Source organism: Lathamus discolor, chromosome 1 (assembly GCF_037157495.1).
Source record: "Lathamus discolor isolate bLatDis1 chromosome 1, bLatDis1.hap1, whole genome shotgun sequence".
NCBI classification, from domain to species: Eukaryota; Metazoa; Chordata; class Aves; order Psittaciformes; family Psittacidae; genus Lathamus; species Lathamus discolor.
Window position 1 is genome coordinate 86132279 of NC_088884.1, and position 17995 is coordinate 86150273.

The 17995-nt window shown below is 51.9% G+C and overlaps 1 protein-coding gene across 1 annotated transcript; it reads right to left on the minus strand.

Moving 5' to 3' along the window:
• Nucleotides 1-12120: 12120 nt before the first annotated feature.
• On the minus strand, nucleotides 12121-17605 carry LOC136006174 (uncharacterized). The gene is made up of 10 exons (XM_065664201.1): nucleotides 16884-17605; nucleotides 16378-16521; nucleotides 16233-16308; nucleotides 15630-15703; nucleotides 15193-15263; nucleotides 14602-14726; nucleotides 14110-14212; nucleotides 13650-13796; nucleotides 13251-13331; nucleotides 12121-13041 (listed from the first exon to the last, which is right to left on the minus strand). The coding sequence occupies exons 1-10, from the start codon at nucleotides 17603-17605 to the stop codon at nucleotides 12893-12895; spliced, it is 1692 nt and encodes a 563-aa protein (XP_065520273.1). The 3' UTR covers nucleotides 12121-12892.
• Between the last annotated feature and the right edge of the window lie 390 nt (nucleotides 17606-17995).

Here is a 17995-nt window from a genome sequence, read left to right on the forward strand (position 1 = left end):
CCAGCCTGGCCTTGAACATGCCAAGAATGGGGCAGCCACAGCTTCTCTGGGCAACCTGTGCCAGCTCCTCACCACCCTCACAGGGAAGAATTTCTTCCTGATGTTTAGCCTAAATCACTACTCTGTTAGTTTAAAGCCATCCCCCCTTGTCCTATCACTACATACCCTTGAAAAATGTTCCTCTCCAGATTTCTTGTAAGCCCCTTTAGATGTTGGAACCACGCATGTCTGCCGCAGCAGCTCCTGGACCAAAGGAAGCTAGGGCTGTGCTGCTCTGCAACATGGTTTCTCCTGACACAGTCAGGAGCAGAGGAGTCCGCTCCTCTTAGTGGAATCTCAGTACCAGGAAATCACAGTTTTCCAGGAGAGGAAATCCCTCTCCTATTCCATGAACCTGCTCAATACCCAATTTCTTTATATTAAATTAATGATTTTATAATCAATGAAAATAGTAATAATAGAATTTAAATATAACCCACATATGCATACATACAAGTAAAGAAAAATTCAGTGATGGAGACCTGAAGTCAGGCTCGCATTGACCAGGACCAGGAGCCTACAGCCAAGTAGACAGGGAATGCTCACTAGAGGATGACTTGGAGCAGGGCACAAGGTGAATGTGCTTCCTTGAAACCTGGTTCATTCACATGCTGTTGCGTGCTGTCATATCAGAGACTGACAGAGCCATGAGCAGACCCTCTGTGAAGGACACTAGGCTGCTCTTCTATTCCTTCATCTCAAAATGTCTCACAGTCAAGCTGCTGGCAGGAGAAAAAGTCAGCGAATCAGCAGTCACTTTCAGTGATGATGAGGGCATTGACAAAGAGCTCTTGTAATTCAATATCTCAAATAATTCCATATACAGTTGCATTTTATTGTAGGTGACATTATTATAATCCATTACTACCACTCTAAGTACAAGGAAAATAAAGGTTTAGTTGCGAAACTACTACATATAGAACTGCTTGTTGTACTTTTCTTCATAGTGGCTGACCAGCCTTCCACGAACAAATTATTAGATCCAGTTTTCAGGGACTGTTTGGAGCAGAAATTTCTGCCCGGGTCTCTGCTCCCTGTCACCTCCGTGCCAGTGAAATGCTTGATTTCCAACCTGTAGTGAAGTATAGCTAAGTTTATGTGGTGGTTTTGCCACCAGAGGTCAGCGTCACCTCATTTGGTAGCATTTGTTCCTGGCTACTACAATGTACATTAAAAGGGAAAGCCCTGGGCATCTCTGGACCCACTGGCCACCCTTCAAGGACTAGAATAAGTCATAGTGAGCACAGATGCCGCTGAAATCTTTTTAACTGGGGTGAGGACACTTTCTGTGCAGCTCAGACAGGTAGGCCAGGGGTTGGGATTACACACCGCTGCCTAAGAAGCCTTCCTTTTCCCACCAGTGGAATAACATGGAGGATGCAAACCATACCTTCACTGGGCAAATTAAACGAGAAACATGACGATTGCTCTGTGATATCCACAGAAGCATGACACCATCAGTCTGGACTTCACTGACAAGAAGGTTTCTTATCGCTGCCCAAGTATGGTGATCTACTTCCTTCCTTCTGGAAGCCACATTCCAAATGTTCGATCCTTTCTCCCTCTTCTGCAAGAAAATCCAAAACCTAACCTCAAAGCATCATGCAATAACAGTCATAAAAAGCCAAGCTAACCTTATTGTTTAGACACATTGAGTTAGAAAAAGTTTTGAAAATGTGACCCCTCATAATGGCATAAACCTTTTCTTCATCTTTCCGGATGTTTTCGGTCTGGGTATTTTATCTCTAAATATGTCAAAAACAAAGTATCATGGGATTTATTGGGATTGTGCTGGTGTAGTCTGACACTGCAGCATGAAATATTTATTCTTTGACCTAAACATGTTCATTATGTTTTTTGTGTATAAGCATATGGTCTTGTTATTCTACCTTGAGGAGTGTCTCTCTTACTCAGTGCAGTGAGGTTTATGGTCTTTTTTTCTTGCGTGCGCTCCTTTCAGGCTGACCGATACCATGCTTCTGCCTTAAGAGCCAGCACAAGCTGCAGAGCAGCTCTGCGCCTCTGCAACAGAGAAAACCCACAGCAAACACGACTGAGTTTTTCTGTGCTGTGTCCCTAAGGCTGGGTCTTCATTGCCTCCTGCCTTTGTGCTTTGGAAAATCCTTTGGCTGAGCCTGGCATAAGCATATATGACCATTGAATTGCTGAGGTGAGTAGTTCGAGAGAAGACGCCTTCAATACCGGAGCAGGGGGAGATCAGCGTCCAGGAGCCTCAACTCAGAGCGGCCAGAGCTACTGAGGGAGCCTCAAGCCCTCGACAGGACCTGCCCAGGAGCCGGCAGCTCCGCAGACGTGAGCAGGGACTCACCGGGAGCGGAGCCAGGAGCAGTGATAAATTTTAAACAAGTATTCAGACACAGCTATTAAAACTTTGTCTCACTAAACCATGAGTTCAAACCCCTAAAATTAGCAAGCTATACTGCATGTAACCAGAGACAAAAACATTTTCTTAAAAATAGAAATTAAGAATCTATTGCAAAGTCCAAGGAATATTAATGAAGTCAACTCTATGTGACATTTTAAAATCATCTTACTAGGCAGGCTACAAATTAATAGTAGTCCTTTTTATTTTCCTAAAATCAGACATAAATATAAAACAAACAAGAAACAAAACAGAAACCCCAACACAAACCCAAAACAGTACAAGGGCTCTCTATTTTACACATAAAGTTACTTTCTCTGCTTTTAAAAATGCAAATTCTAACCCTTAAGATATCAGTTTCCATATTAATAACTCCAGTACAAGTTAATTCAATCAGCATCTGTAATAATGATATGCAGCTAACAACCTTTATTTTCTCACAGCTAGAGAAAGACAAAAGGAGGAAAACTCTGTGTCTGCAGGAACAGGAACCAGTGCTGCAATTCCCTACATACTGTCAATCACAAGCAAGCAGGCACGTATATTAGCTGCATAGTTACACTTGAGGAGTGATGAGCATCAGACTCAGATTTCCTTAACTAGCACTGTAGATAAAGGGTAAAAATTTTCTCTTTCCCCCAGTTCCCTCCTTTCCCCAGTTCTCTTCAAAATGTCTATTCAAGAATAGCAAAAGCAGTTACATACTGAAGATTACAGGACACATTCTGAAAAGACAACATTACAGTTTTGGGAAATCACTGACAGATCAAGCTGAAGAAGCACTTACAGAGGGAACTAATGCATTCTTATTCTGAGGATTGAAACAGAGGAAATTAGAAGATCAACTGAGAGTCTCAAAGGAATTAGGGCATGGTATTATCTGTCTCTGGAAGGGCAGAATTTATGCAAACTAAGCTATGCATTTTTTCAGACAACCTCTAGTTCGGATCTCTGTTGAAGCCACTTAGTACAAATCCTGTATGTCCCTTAATGCAACAGCAGTACTCCAAGAGTCATTCAACCTCAAACTTCAGACTTCTTTGCCCTTCCACCCCTGCCACTATGTTGCACACTACTTTTTCAGCCACACTACAAAATTGGCACGACAGCACTAATACTTGTCAGTGTCTGGGCACAAAGTAGTCTCATATAAACAACATGGAAGTGTCACTGAAAACTTATCACCCAGCATTTCTTGTCAAGACATGAAGACTTGATGAGCATGCTCAAAGCACTGTAAAACTTTACATTGCAGTCCTAGAAAACCGGATTCCTGCTCCTTAGGGAGCATTCACTTTAATTGGCAAAACCTGCTGAAAACATTGAAGTAGACTGATAGACATGACAGACATATGAGGAATAATAAACTATCTAATATGATCTTCTTATGATCTAGTATATCTTTTGCTGTAAGTTAGGCAAGGCCAAGGTGAACCCCTTAAACTAACGGAAAAATGTACTGAAAACCAAACCAGCTTATTTCAAACCCAAAGTATATATACAAAGAAACAAGTTCAATCACACTTTCCAATCCCACATTCTAAAGATTCCTACATAAATTCCTGCCTTAGGCTTTTTAAAAATCGCGTTCTGAATATCTGACCTTTGTGATACATGCTTACCTCGCTGAAAGGGTGATTTCTTTCCCCACCACCAGCACCTATAACAAGACAATACAAATACTTCACCTCGTGGCTGCATGTGCCCAGTTCCCATCACTAGAAGCTTGCCTTTCTAACTACTTTCTGACATGCTAAAAGTTCATAAATGCCTGTGTTCATTAATGACATTATTACAAATAACATCTGTACAAGGCCTAATCCTGCACCACCAAAATTGCCCACCATGCTGCTGATTTACCCAAAAGCAGGATACAGCTGACAGGATGTGGACTCATTTGCTTGCAGCCTCAAGTCTCATACAAGATGACAACACATGTAAGTCAGTCCCAGTCTAATGCCAATTCAATGCACCACTAAGTGCAAAACATTGTCAAACTTAACATTACCAGAATCACTGCTACTACCATAAGTAATAAGAAAAGCCCTACAGATTTACAGAAGCAATCTTTTACTCTCTTGCAGTAATGAGAAGGTAAACTTAAGATTACTCTCCACCTTTCTTTACAAAAAAAAAAAAACCAAAAAAAAAACCAGCTTTTGCACAGTTTAATTCTGGCTTACCTACCCAAAGAAAGGTTTTCTGTGCAGTACTCACATCTTCTACATGTCTAAGCATGCCTGTCTAGCTTAGGTGTTGCTAGAACTCATTTACTGTCTGGTTACAGCTATGATGTCAGAAGTAAGCTGTGCTACCCAAACTGAACTCACTGCTGCTGAGCTCCAGGAGAGCAGTAGATTGTCACACCTCTAGCTGCAGCGCAGACATCACCAATACAGCATGAGTGGCTCCAGGAGAGCTCCTCATCTTAGTTCTGTAAGCAATCGAATGCTGCAGTGTGGCCATGAGGAGGACTGTGCCCTCCCATTCACTTTTTTGTACTGAAGTAGATGAAAATCTTGAACAGTGCATAGGAATCACCATTGAGACAGAAAAGAAGGCATTTCTGAATGAAGAAGGGGGTGAAATTCAATGTGCAATGGGAAGGACAAAATGTTTTGAATGTATGGCACAAAGCCAGGACCAGATATAAGAACATTAGCATGGAGGTCAAAGTTAATGGCAGCTTAAGATATTTGCTCCATGAATAAGATGATTTTTTTAAAATGCAGTCATCACCATTTATGAGGGAGGAAAATGATGCCAGACTCTTATTGCAGTATGGTGGTATAAAACTGAAATAACTCCACTGACTTTAAGGCATATGTCTCATAGTAAAGATTAACAAAGCTACTCTCAATTTCATATCACTGCTAACTGATCCCCCATCTGTGGATCCTGCCATCTGAGCCAGTTATGGCGTGGAAAAGCCTTTCTGAGAGTGGTGTTGCATTTAAATATTAACATTGCCTTGCTCATCTTGCAAGCTTCATAGGAGTGAGCGTCATAAAAAGGTCATCACTTCACTAAGGCAAATCAAATGCAATAGTTATAATGTAACATTTCACTTCTGGTACCTTAAAAATGGTTCTTTCCAACGTCAAGAAAAATGTAAAAGCAATAAATCATTACGTGTTTTTTTTCAATCTTATGAATAAATCATCATGGAAGAAGGAGGGTCAGTCTGTAGAAAAGATAAGATAGGTATTGCCTGAGAATAAATGTATGTCTTGCCATAGTTTTCAGGAAGAAAGATGGTATCAAGTGTGGTGTCAAAGACAGGATGATCAGTCTGAATGGCAGTATCAAAGAAGAAAATACTCTTCTTGTGACAGAAGAAAGATTCATATAGATCAAGGGGCTCAAGACAGCAGTAACAGAACCATTCCCATCACAGGACTGAGAAAAAAGTTCATATGATATTGTAGGCTTAGAAGGAAAGATGTTAGATAAAACTGCAGTCAAGAGACATAGTGTATGAGTGGACAGCTGCAAATAAAAACCAGTATTTAGAAGAAAAAAATAACTAGGCAAATGGAGTCTTGCTAATTTAATCCTGTTTCTGAGTAAAGCTTTTTAATGTATTTGAATGAGGGACTCATGAAAGACCTGGAGATAGATAGAAAATGGGGTAATTGTCAAATTCTTTTTAATAAAAGCAAATTATGCTAGATATCTTTATTTCATAAGATGAGTGATTTCCTCAACAGCAGAAAAGCAGCAGATCACATGTACCTGGAAGTCATTCAGTAAACTACTTAACGTCATGGTTATGAAGATGCAGGGATTAGAAAACCTGGATGCTCTGTGTGGGGAGCTGCCTCTGGACAAAGTTGCTTTTCATACAGGTAGTATTTAATATCACTAGTGACTCGAGCACAAAAATAAGGCATGTGCTAATAACACTTGCTGATGACAAAGCCCAGAGTTATTACCAGTCCAGAGGAGGTTTCATAATGTCATGCAGGAAGAATGAAATTAATTCGGGAATCAGAACTGGATGAATTCAGGTGTACTTTATTTAGTCCATGATTCATAAGCAAAATAAAAAAATGGGACCACTGAATAGCAAGGTTATGGTGAAAATTAAAGGTAACACAAATATGAGCAGAAAATGAATGCTTTGTCTCAGTTTTGAGACAAGGGGGACACAAAATTACAAAATGGAATATATAAACCTTTAGAATCAGTTTTAAGTAATGTTAAGTTTGTTCCTGGAGTTTTCCCCAAATCAGTCTGCAGTAAGCAGAGATGATTAACAGAAATTTCTGCTTTAGGAATGCTTTGGTTGGACACGATAAGTGAAGAAAGGCAGTTGTATTAGTCACACGATAATGCTACCAATGCATTTCAGCCTTAGAAAAGGCAAATGGATCCTAGGAAGGTTCAGACCAAAAGTACTTTATATAAAAGAACCATGAAAAAATGCAAATAATTGAGGAAACAAGATTTGATAGAAGAAATGGGTCTGCTTTGTCCTCTGTTCTTTGCAGCCCCAGAAGTATGAAGGCTGTGCCCCTTCCAGCCCTGTGGGGTTTCATTGCTTGCTCATGTCTGTGTATATGCAATGGGACTATCCAGTTGGCAGTTTCCAGCTGCCCTGGCTGCTCACCTCCTGTGACAAACCAGTGACTGAAATCACCAGATCTCTGCCTTTCCTGCTGTTACTCAAAATAATTTCAACCCAAATCTCTTTTCAGTTATCTCAGGCTCCTTTCTATCCCTGGCACTTGAGCTCCAGAGGCTCATTTCACGGGTCCTACATACTTCAGTTTTAAAGCGATGCTGTCACAGGAGATGGAGGGACAGCCAGTGTGACCTGGCGAGGCCCGAAGCAGAGGAAGGGGTAGGAGGAGCGGTTGTGGCCGTGCATCAGGTTACATGCCTCGCTCCTGCCAGCGCCATTTGAGTGATCGCGGATTTGTTGCACCACAAATTCAGCCGAAGTCAGCTGCAGGGCAAAAAGCAGAGAGCGTGCAAATCCGGTACCACCAATTCGAGCAACTTTGCCCGGGAACAAAATCGCGTAAAATGCCTTGTTTTTGCACAACTGCTGGCTTGCAGGGATTCCTCTGGACGTTCCTTCTGGCCAGGGTCTGCGGCCAGAAGGACAGGGCTAACGCTTGCACCTCGTCAGCTAATTGGGAAGGTAAACTCGGTGAGACCACGGCTCTCTTCTGGCTCCCACCGAGGAGCAACGTCCCCCGCACACCTAACGGCACCAGCTCCTGCCACTGACCCAGGCCCCGACGAACCTCCCTGCCAGGCCCGCACCAGCGGCGGGCCGGCGCTCCCCTGCCCCGTCAGGCGGCCCTGCAGCAGCACACGACGAAGTAAGAGACAGCAACGCTGGCCCAGCCTGCCTCAGAACAGTCACACACTCCCACAGCAGGGAGTGGGAGGAGCGGGAGAGGGAGCGGGAGCGGAGCGCGGCGGTAGCCCCGCTGAACCTTCGCCCTCGGCGGGGATTAAGTGCGGAAGCCACCGGCTCCACAGTGGCGCCGGGGAGGGCGGTGCGGCCGGATCGGCCCTGCCAGCAGGGCCGCCCCCTCTGGTGCAGAGTCCTCATTGCCCGAGCGCCGGGCACGCAGGTTGGTGTTTCTCTTGTCTCTCTCCGTTCCGAGCATTCCCGGTGGGTATGGGCAGAGCTGAGCTAACGGGATCCCCTCCCCGGGATGGGGGATGCTGGAGGGTTGCCCAGGACATCTCCGGGTAGCTCGGTCCCGCAGTGACGGGGAGATTTCCCCCGGGCTGAGCATCCGTGCGAGGCGCCCGGATGGCGTGAGGGACTGCGGGCGCTGTGGCCGGTCCCTGCCTCGCTGTGGGTCCGGTGGCCGGGGTCGGGCTGTGGCTTCTGCGGGTTTGGGTGTGATGGCGGCAACCGGCTGTGCGCAGGCACCCGCGGGGTGACCGCATGTGCCAGCCCCTCGCCGGCCTGCGGTCTGGCGGTGCGTGGGCTGCACCCCCGGCGTGGCCCGGACAGGACAGAGGGAGAGATGCGGGGAAGGGGGCGATGTATGGGAAGGGCGGAGGCACCGCGCAGGGCTCCGTGCCTTCCCCGCGGGGAGGCTCGGGGCCGAATGCGAGGGAGCCGGGGAAATCCCCACAGGCTTCGTGCTCCCAGACTGGTTCGTGGTTTTGTTACGAGTCCGGCAGTCCTGGTGGGCATTCTGAAGGGAGGTGAATACCACAGAGGCGTTAAAGCAGAAGGAGTTTTTAACCACAGCGGGGGGCTCTGGGGAGCAGCCAGCAGAAAGATATTCTATTATGTGCTGCCAAAACAGCCCGTGCCCCACTTCAGCCTCTGTGGGCAGCGGCAAATGCAGGGAGGGTCGGGAGCCAGAGCCCTGTGTCCCAGGAGGTCTGGGTGAGCTGGTATCTCGTGGGGTGAAGGAGCCCCCCACAAGGGCAGTGTGCCCCTGTGCTGCCTTACGTAAACCACTGTCCGCAGCGACTCCCAACACTTCCATCGGCAGGTTTCCGGCAGTGGTGGATGACCTCTTCAATTCAGAGCACGTGTTCTGGTTTCTTGTGGCTTGCTTTGAACCAAATCTTTCTGGCCTTGCAGAAAACCATGGCTACTCTCAAGGAGAAGCTGATTACCCGCATCGCTGCGGGATCCATAGCCCTGAACAACGAGATAACTGTTGTGGGGGTTGGACAGGTTGGGATGGCCTGTGCTATCAGCATCCTGGGAAAGGTACGGCTCAAGGACAACGTGCTATTTAAGTTCCCACTGCTGTAATGTTATGTGCTGCTTGTTTGTCTTAGCAGATGGTGGGAAATTCAGTAGGTTAGTGCAGGACTGTATCATTTGCAATTCATGTAAGCAAGCAGTGACCTACGCTGTTCATGCAAGGCTGACCTCGCCATTCAGTTTCTCCTTGTTCTCTCACCTTTCCATAGGCTTTTTTATTTCTCTTAAGCCCTTACTGCTTATTTATATAGTTTCATTGTTACCAGGGAGGTTTAGGTAGTTTTCCAAAACCTAAAAATAGAGGGATGAGTTTAGAGGCTCTTCTGACTTTTCCTGTTACTGGTTTTTGGGGGTGTTTTTTGGCACATCTTATGTTGCAGTCTTTGAGCAAAGCAAAGGCTTATGCAATAAGGATCTCTTAAACTTTGCACTTTTAAAGAATATTGTTTTTAAAGAATATTGTGAACGGGTTAAATTTGATTCTTACTCTGTTTTTGAAAAGATAAATGAGAGCTGCAGATCTTTTCTTAACAGAGGAGATAAATGGATATGCTGTACTCACTTGCAGGGGCAGATCTTAGATTGGGTAGCACACAGTGAGATCGAAAATCTTGCATATAGCTCTAAACAAACTGTATTTTATTTGGAGATCCTCCTTATTCTACCTGTTAGCCTGAGGATGTATGTTTTAGAGTACTGGTTTTTGAATAATTTTTATAAGGGTTTTCATTTGCTGAAATTCATGAGCCTTGTGAGCAAGGAGAAACTGACAGTAAAAAATGGTCACAGTGAAACTAAGTACTGATGTGAAAGTGAAAAATAGGTCTTAAAAGTATGTAAATAAAGGAGAAATTTAATGGAAAACCAGTGGCAGTTCATGGTGGGGTTTTTGTTTGAAGCAAATATTCAGTTCTTGTGGTCTGAACTCATTTGTTTTTGAAGGAGTACTGTAAGTATGAGGTTGGCAGTGAGTGAGGTGAAGTTACTGCAAACTCCACTACACTCCATCATTTATCTATGTTTAATGTGTTGCTCTAAGCAGGATCCAATTGTGCTTTCAGAAATATAGGCAAAATTAATGAGTTTTATGTACCAAACTCCGAGTAAAAACGCTTGGATAATGGCATGATGAAGTTTATTTCAACCAGGCTTGTACTTTCTCCTATTCTTTTGTAAGTATAAGCTGCAGTATAAAACAATTTTATAACAAAGCCATCTGATTCTTGTCACTGAATTAGAATCATATAATCATTTAGATTGGAGAAGACCTTTAAGATTTAATTCAAATGTTAACCTAGTACCATCATTTCCCCTGCTAAACTATGTCCCTTCTAGTTGCAACAATTCCCATTCCCTGTGCAAGTGGGAGAGAGCCACTTAGGGTCTGCCTCGGGCTGGGACAGGACGCTGTGGAGCCATCCCCAGCACCTATGGGCAGCTGGCAGCCTGCTGCAGGCAGCATCGGAGACCTGGAGGTCTGGAGATGTGGGGACTCTGCCTGACTTAGTTCTTTGTTTTTTCTCTCATTTATGTAATTCTTTGGTTGGTTGGCGTCTTCCCTGGTCACAGTTTTCTTTGGCTGTTTCAATGGGCTGCTGCCGAGTTGGAGCATTTAGAAAGCAGAGCTGGGGATGGAGAGATTGCAGCTCTTTTCATTTGAGATGATGTGTTCTCTGAGTTCAGACACGTGCCTTTCTAAGCCACGGAGAGGTTTGTACTACATGGTTTCTGTCCTTTTCAGTGTTACTTTCTTTGCATATTTCAGTGGGGTACTTGCTTTGAGAAGGACAGCTCCCTGAGGTACGTGAATGATGCCAGCAGGGCGTCCAGAGCGTTGGTGATATGGTATGTTTTCCTTTAATATCACATTGTATTAAAATCTTGTCCATTTTCACAAAAATCCATTTTCCTTAAAAAAGCAAAAGATGCAGAGATGCTCATTCGGATGGGTGGGGGGAGGACAAAGAGAGGAAAACGATACCGGTCGCTTGCACCTTGAAGATGCTCCGCAGCACTTGATTTTCCTGTGCTCCTGCGGGGAGCTGCCTTCTCTGGGAGTCCCAGAAGCTGGCTCTTGTTTGCCCAGGGAGGCCAAAGCCCCTGTGAGTGTGGCCGTGCCAGGCGGGGGGGCCCTGCTGCTGTGGAGCCATGCGCAGCACCTACGGGCAGCTGGCAGCCTGCTGCAGGCAGCATCGGAGACCTGGAGGAGCCCGGCTGGGAAGGGAGAGGGGCTGCAGCCCCCTCAGGAGCAGCACGGGACTGTGCCAAAGCCAGGATACGCATCCCTGGCACTGTTCCCCTCCTCACCTTCAGCGCTCAGCAGCTTGTGGCCTCTGCACATGTCTGTCGGGAAGAGGCTATTGGCCCAGATGGACTTCCCCAGCCCAGACTTATCTGGGGACCAAGGGAGCAGGTGAAAACAGGGGAGACAGTGCCAGCCCAAGGTGGCATCACCTGCCTTGGCAAAATGAGCCAGTAGGCTGCAGAAGCCACAGACACGCACCTAATGGTGGCAGGGATGGGAGAAGAAGGGGGGGACAGCCATCACCGTGGGGACAGCCCAGGTGCACCATCAGGGGAAAGATCCCCTGAACTATTTCAGGTGACTGAAAGGAAAAGGTCGTGCAAGGGCAGGAGCTCTGGCAAGTGCGGCCTGCAGCTGCCCCATCCTGCCTGCGCCTTGCCCCCAGCTTCCCCACCTGCCCTCTCCCAGCCATACAGAGGATGCCGCTGCCATCCCTGAGCTGGGGGAGCACCCTAGGTGTTCCGTTCAGCCCATCCACCTCTGCTCGAGAGCGTAAAGACTCCTCGGGTTGCCATTGCCAAGGCACTTCTCCGTCCTTGACCCTCTGTAAACTGGGTGCTGCAGCACCATGGGGAGCATCTTCAGTCAGAGGGGACACTTAGCGATGAGTCAAACAGAGGGTGCTAGAAAGTGGCACCACCTGTGCCCTGGCCCCGGAATCAAACGCAGGGAAGGCAGATGTGAACACAGGCTCTTTATTTTAAGTGGGGGACATAAAACCAGGGGGTGGGGGATGTAGTGGTTTGGGGGCGGGGGGGTGGTGGTGGGGTGGAAATTGTATATTGACAGTAAAAATTGCTAAAATGATACTAATATTATGGTAAAAATACAAGTTTACTATTGTTATAACAGCAAGAGAACAACAGTTCTGAACAAGAACAACAACAGTATAACAAGAATATGAGAACAACCGTAGAACAATCATAAAACAATAAAAATCTTGAAGCAACATCATAGACGCCGACGCTTTGCTTCTGGTGGCGCAAAAGGCCACTTGGCATCTCTGCAGTCCTCTTCCTTCGGGAAGAAAAAAACCCAAAGAGAACAGGTTTAGTCCCACCTGTGTGCATTGCAATTCAGAAGGAAGCAGCTGCTGGAACAGCTCAAATATAAATCGCAAACAGGTGGGGATGAGCCACAGATGAAAGCCAATTGGGATTTGGGGAGGGGGAGGACCCCAGTCTGCTCAGGACTCCCTCAGTGGCTCCAGAGCACCCCAGCATGGGCAAGGGGACAAGAAGGGAGGGGAGAGGCTGCCAGGGCTGGAGCAGAAGTTTACACTTTAGGAAAGGTGGCAAAAGAAAGGCAGGACGGAAAGGCTGCCCAGACGCACAGAGGTTCATCAGCCTCGGCTGGGGAGCTCTTCCAGTAGGAAGAGTTGCCCCTGTCCCACCCCAGGTGCTGCCACCCAGGACGGCTTCTTGCCGGCAGCAGAAACGGGGCCTGGCCCCATCACTGCGGTCCCGCCTCAGGGCTGCTCTGGACCGGAGCCCCCACGGGTGGGGGCCAGCAGCACTGGCCATTCCTTATCGCAGAAATGATGGATCCGTGCCTTGTGCCGCTTGCAGGCTCTGTGCTTGCATCTTGCCCGGCTGGAAGAGGCGGAAGTGGACGAACCTGGAAGCACAAATGCTGCTCAGGTCTCTGCAGCCGCACTCTGGGCTGGCAGCAGGGCTGCCACCATGCGTACCCCTGGGGGAACAGAGGGTTTTGCATCCCTGGAGCCCAGTAGCTACCAGCCGAGCCGACCCTTCCGCCATCCCCCAGAGCAAGGGGCAACACAACCCGTCAGCTTCTCAAGCCTAAAGCCCCGGTTCCGTCCTTACCAGAGGAAGCAGCGTCTCGTCCAAGCCCGGAGGGGCGCTGGCCGGAGAAGGGTGCAGGGGTCTCTGGAAAGCAACACAGCACTGTGAGCCGGGGTCGGCAGAGGAGGAAGAGCCTGGCTTTAGGGAGGTGGCAGCAGCCGCAGGAGCCCATGCATCCAGGGCACTCAGAGGGGGCAAGGAGCGGCATTTCAGATTGCCCTCCACCCCCCCGGGGCTGGGGACTGGGGCAGCGAGTGACGGAGGCCCCTTCCCTTCGCACGGCAAGGCTCTGCACGGCCCCAGCCCCAGCCCCTCAGGGCTGCTGAACCCGGGCAGCTCGGCCAGGTCCGGCAGGAAAGCTGCTGCCTAAACCAAGGCCTGCCCTTCAGCCCCGCAGAAGCCCTGTCCACCCCGACTCACCTGGCAACACGGGCACGCTCCTGCTTCCGGGCTGGGTGGTGTGAGTAAGGCCGGCGGTGGTGGAAGCGGCTTGCCCAGAAATGACAGACGGTGTAGTCACGGACGCTGCCTGTGTGCGGCTGGTGCCTGAGCAGCCCTGGCTGCCGGCTGCCAGCAGGGAGCAAGAAATGAGGACCCGCAACTTTCCGCATGAGACTACTCCTCAGCAGAGCCTCCCAGCCTGAAGAGCTGCAGCTCCGGCCCTGGCCAACCTCGCCCATCAGTCACCCTGGGGACTGCGGGACACGAGGTCTCCCTCCCGAGTCTTCACAAGTCTCTAAGAGCATCAGAGCCGAGGAGCAGGCAGCACTGGCCCAGGAGCTTCCTCGGCCTGCGCTACACAGACACCCACTGCCCTGCCAGGCCGGGCCGTGGCTTTCTCCTCCTTGCCGTGCCCTTGGCATTCCCAGTCTGTCCTTACCAGCCTTCGATCCCGAGAGCTGTCGAAAGCGCTGATACGCTGCCTCCTTCTCCTCCTCTAGGATCAACTCCGGGGGGGGGTAGCCAGGAATAAGCTCAGGGTACTGCCAAGAGAGAGCAGTAGCTTAGTTCCTCTGCGGGCAGGCGGCAGAGCCGCTCTGGAGGAGGTGTGGAAGCAGGCCTGTGCCCGAGCCACGAAGCCGCGGTTCTGCCACAGCCACTGCGGAGCTCCGGTCCCCATTCCTCTTGGCACCGGCTTGGCGCTGAGGCCACGGCAGCCTTGCCCAGGCCAGTACCTGCTCCAGCAGCGGGCAGCAGTCATGCACAACCGCCACGCGCTGGGGCAGGGGAGAGCATCAGTTCCCACTCAGCCAAGGACGAGAGCTCCTGCCCCACGGCAGGCAGGTCAGCCTGCCCCCAGCCCTGCAGGGACCGCACTGAGCACATTCTATCCCCAGAGGAGGGCAAAAGAGGCCGCGAGACAGCGACGTACCAGCACCATGGGGTGGGTCTCGCCAGGCACCCGCAGGCAGATGCTCCTCCTGCATGGCCTTCCGTTTCCCGGCGATGGTGGTGGGCTCGGGGACTGCCGCCGCTCGTCCTCAGGCCTCTCGACAGCTACAGGAGGAGGCAAGTCAGGAGCAGCTCCCAGCAGAGGCCTTTGGCCCGCACCAAGGGGGCTGTCCCTTCTCACTCCTCTCTGGATGCCCATCCTGGAGGGCAGAGCCAGGGACACGGCCTTAAGCCCCAGACAAGGCTGCGATGCCCTGGGGCAGCAGCTGGCCGCAAGAGATCCGTGGGGAAGCTGCCACAAGAGCCTGCTGGGGCTCCACGGGCCAGCGGCCCCTTCCCACCTCCACAGACACTCCTTGCACGCTGCCTGCCCGAACCACAAACCACACAAACTGCCACACGTGCCCACGTCTTGCACTCTGCCACGGGACCCTATCCGCCATGGGCGCACGGGGTTTCCTCTCTCTTGCCGCTGAGGAAGTGCTGGAATGAGCTCCGCCTGGAATTTGAGCAGCCCCGCACCAGTGGCCCATCCAAGCCCGGCACAGAGCTGGGCCCCACCTACGCTCACCTTCCTCCGTCTGCACGGCCTTGTTTGCTCTTCCTGGAGCGCGGTCTTCCGGTCGTGACAATTCCCATTCCCTGTGCGAGTGGGAGAGAGCCAGTTAGCGTCAGCCCCAGGCTGGGATGGGACGTGCCAGTGCCACACGGCAACGGCACCGCTGCGGCAAGCAGAGCCCTTCGAGCTCCAAGCCGGCCTGCGGGCAGGGATGGTGCCGGTCAGCGCTGCCGCCAGCACCGCAGTGCAACAGGGCAGCAGGGATGCTGACAGACACAACAAGGGGGCTTCCCCACCACTGGGTGACTCAGCAGCCATGTCTCATGGGCCTGGAACGTCCCAGCTCCGGTGGAGAGCAGGCCTTGGGCACCGCATCGCCTGGGAAGGCGGCTGCTTTCTTCCCGGCTGGCACTGACAAGCAGGCGCTGGCTGGATGAGCAGTACGGTACCTTCCTGTCCAAGGTGGCACCTGGCAGCAGGATCCTGGGCCGGGCTGTGGGGACTCCCTCACGCACATCCTCTTCTAGTGGAACGTGCAAGGAGACCAGGAGTAACTCATTTGGTTCAGGGGAGCACAGCCTCCCTTTCTTTCTCCTGCTCAGCACAGAGTGAATCCCATCTCCCAGGTGCTGGCTACTGAGCCCAGAGCCCCTCTTGCTTCAACACTGCTCAGCTCCCCTCCGCAACGTCTGTGGAGGGCAAAGTCTGAGCACCCCACTTTGGGAGCAAGCAGCCTCCAGGCTCTTTACTGGCTGAGGCAGTGGGCAGGGAGGACGCTGCTGGCCCAGCCAGAGTAAAGCCTTCCCTGCTGACCCACACTGCATCAAAGCTTTCCCTGCACAACTGCAGAGCTCCATCAGCCATGACTACGTCCCACTCTCACACCTGCAAGCCCAGCCCAAGCTGTGAGCAGTGTTTTATTACAGTTCAGCGGGTGCTGAGCAGACCCGGCTCAAAGTGGGAACACGGGGCTCCCGCACGTGCTGCTGCCTCCAGCTGAAAAGGTGCCAGCACAGCAGTGAGATTTTGTCTCATCATCCGTGCCGGCGTACCGGTGGGAAAGTGGTCTCGGGGCTCCGGTCCTGCAGCAGCGGGTCCTGGCGTCGCACAGTCTGCGGCGGGGCTCTGCTGGGAGACAACGGTCAGAGCCGCTGTTAGTGGCAGGAAGATCTGATCCCATCCTCCCCCCAAGCTCACCTGAGCCAGTAGCGGCGGGACGGGTGCGCTCCGCACGGACGGACTGCGCCTGCAGTCACGCCACTGTAGAGGCCGTTTTGCCACGCGGGCGACACGAAGACAGGAGCGGTGCGGGCTGGCAGGATCGCATCACACCAGGACGCCCTGTGCCCGCCAGCGATCCCTGCAGCACCACGCAGGGCAGCGCCAAGGGAGGCGATACGGGCCCGGCACCGCCATCACGGTGCCATCCGTGTCTTCACCCGACCGTGCTCCCTGCCAACCACCTTCATCCCTGACAACCTAAACCTCTCTGCCACCTGTGCCTGTATCCCACCCGTGTCCCTCTGCCACCTTCGTCCTTGACAACCAGGCCCCTGTGCCACCCATGTCCCCGGCAAGGAGCGTCCTACCGCCACCCGTGTCTGCATCCCGTCTCTTTCCCGGGGCCAGCCCTGTCCGTATCCCGTCTCTTTCCCGGGGCCAGCCCTGTCCTTATCCCACCCACATCCTGCCCCCGCGCTCACCCGAGGCCGTTTCCGCGGGTCGGGGCGCTCACACGCCGGCCGATCACAGGGGCCGGTCCGCCGTTGCTGGCCCTTTCCCTTGCCAGGCGCCAAACAGCCTGGTCCCAAGGGGATGGGCAGCGGGCGATCCGGCTGTGCCTGGGCCTGTACGGGGGCAGCCGCAGCCGGGGAGGGCGCTGTGGGGGCAGGAATCGGGCTGGAGAGCCCCGGGCCAGAGGGCGCCTGGCGGGCGGGCGGGACCGCAGCGCCCACCAGGCACCCCCCGCGCCCAGCGCCGCTCCCAGCAGCGATCCCTGCGGCAGGGAGGTGACCGCCACCAACAGCGCCGCTGGCAGCACCGGCGGCCAGCGCCAAGGGCAGCGCCACGGGCCCGGCAGCGCCATCGCTCTCGATCGCCCTGCGGCAACGGGCAGCGGGCAGCGGGCAGCGGGCAACGGTCCCCGGCCCGGAACGCGCTGCGGGAGCCGCGCGGCGGGACCTCGGCAGTCGCCGCTTGCTAGAGCTCGCGGCCCTGCTCCACCGGCCCCGCCGTTCCGCCCGCCTTCTCCGGACAGCCCCGTGCCACCCGCGCCCCTGGCAGCCAGCGTCCCTGTGCCCCCGCTGTCCTTAGCCCACCCTCGCCTCGGTGCCTGCAGCTTCCAGAGCCCTGCTGTGTCCTGCCGGGCAGGCGCCACGGCGGGGACGATGCCACGGACCACGCAGAGCGCGGTTCCCCTGGGCATCCCCCATGCCGTGGTCCTCCTGGGGGGACCCTGCAGCGCAGCTGAGGAGGCCGGGGATGTCTGCACGGCATCACCTCGCCAGAGAGGGAGAGGGCTGGTGGGGCAGCCAAAGCCAGCCCTGCTCCTCAGCACTCAGCAGGGGCCACGTCGTGCTCGCCCCCACAGCGCTCAGCAGAGGTGATGTGCAGGGTGGCCCCGCGCACCCAGCGCTGCAGTAAAGAATGCCCGCTTGCTAAAACTCCGCATCGACTTTTAGAGACTTCTTTCAGCCCCACATTCAGTCACAGCGCACCAAGTGTGGTGCTGCTGTGGGCAAGTGCTGCTGCCCGGGGCTGAACCGGTGGCCAACCGAACGCAAATAACCGGATTTCTGTCACTTTTGATATGGTA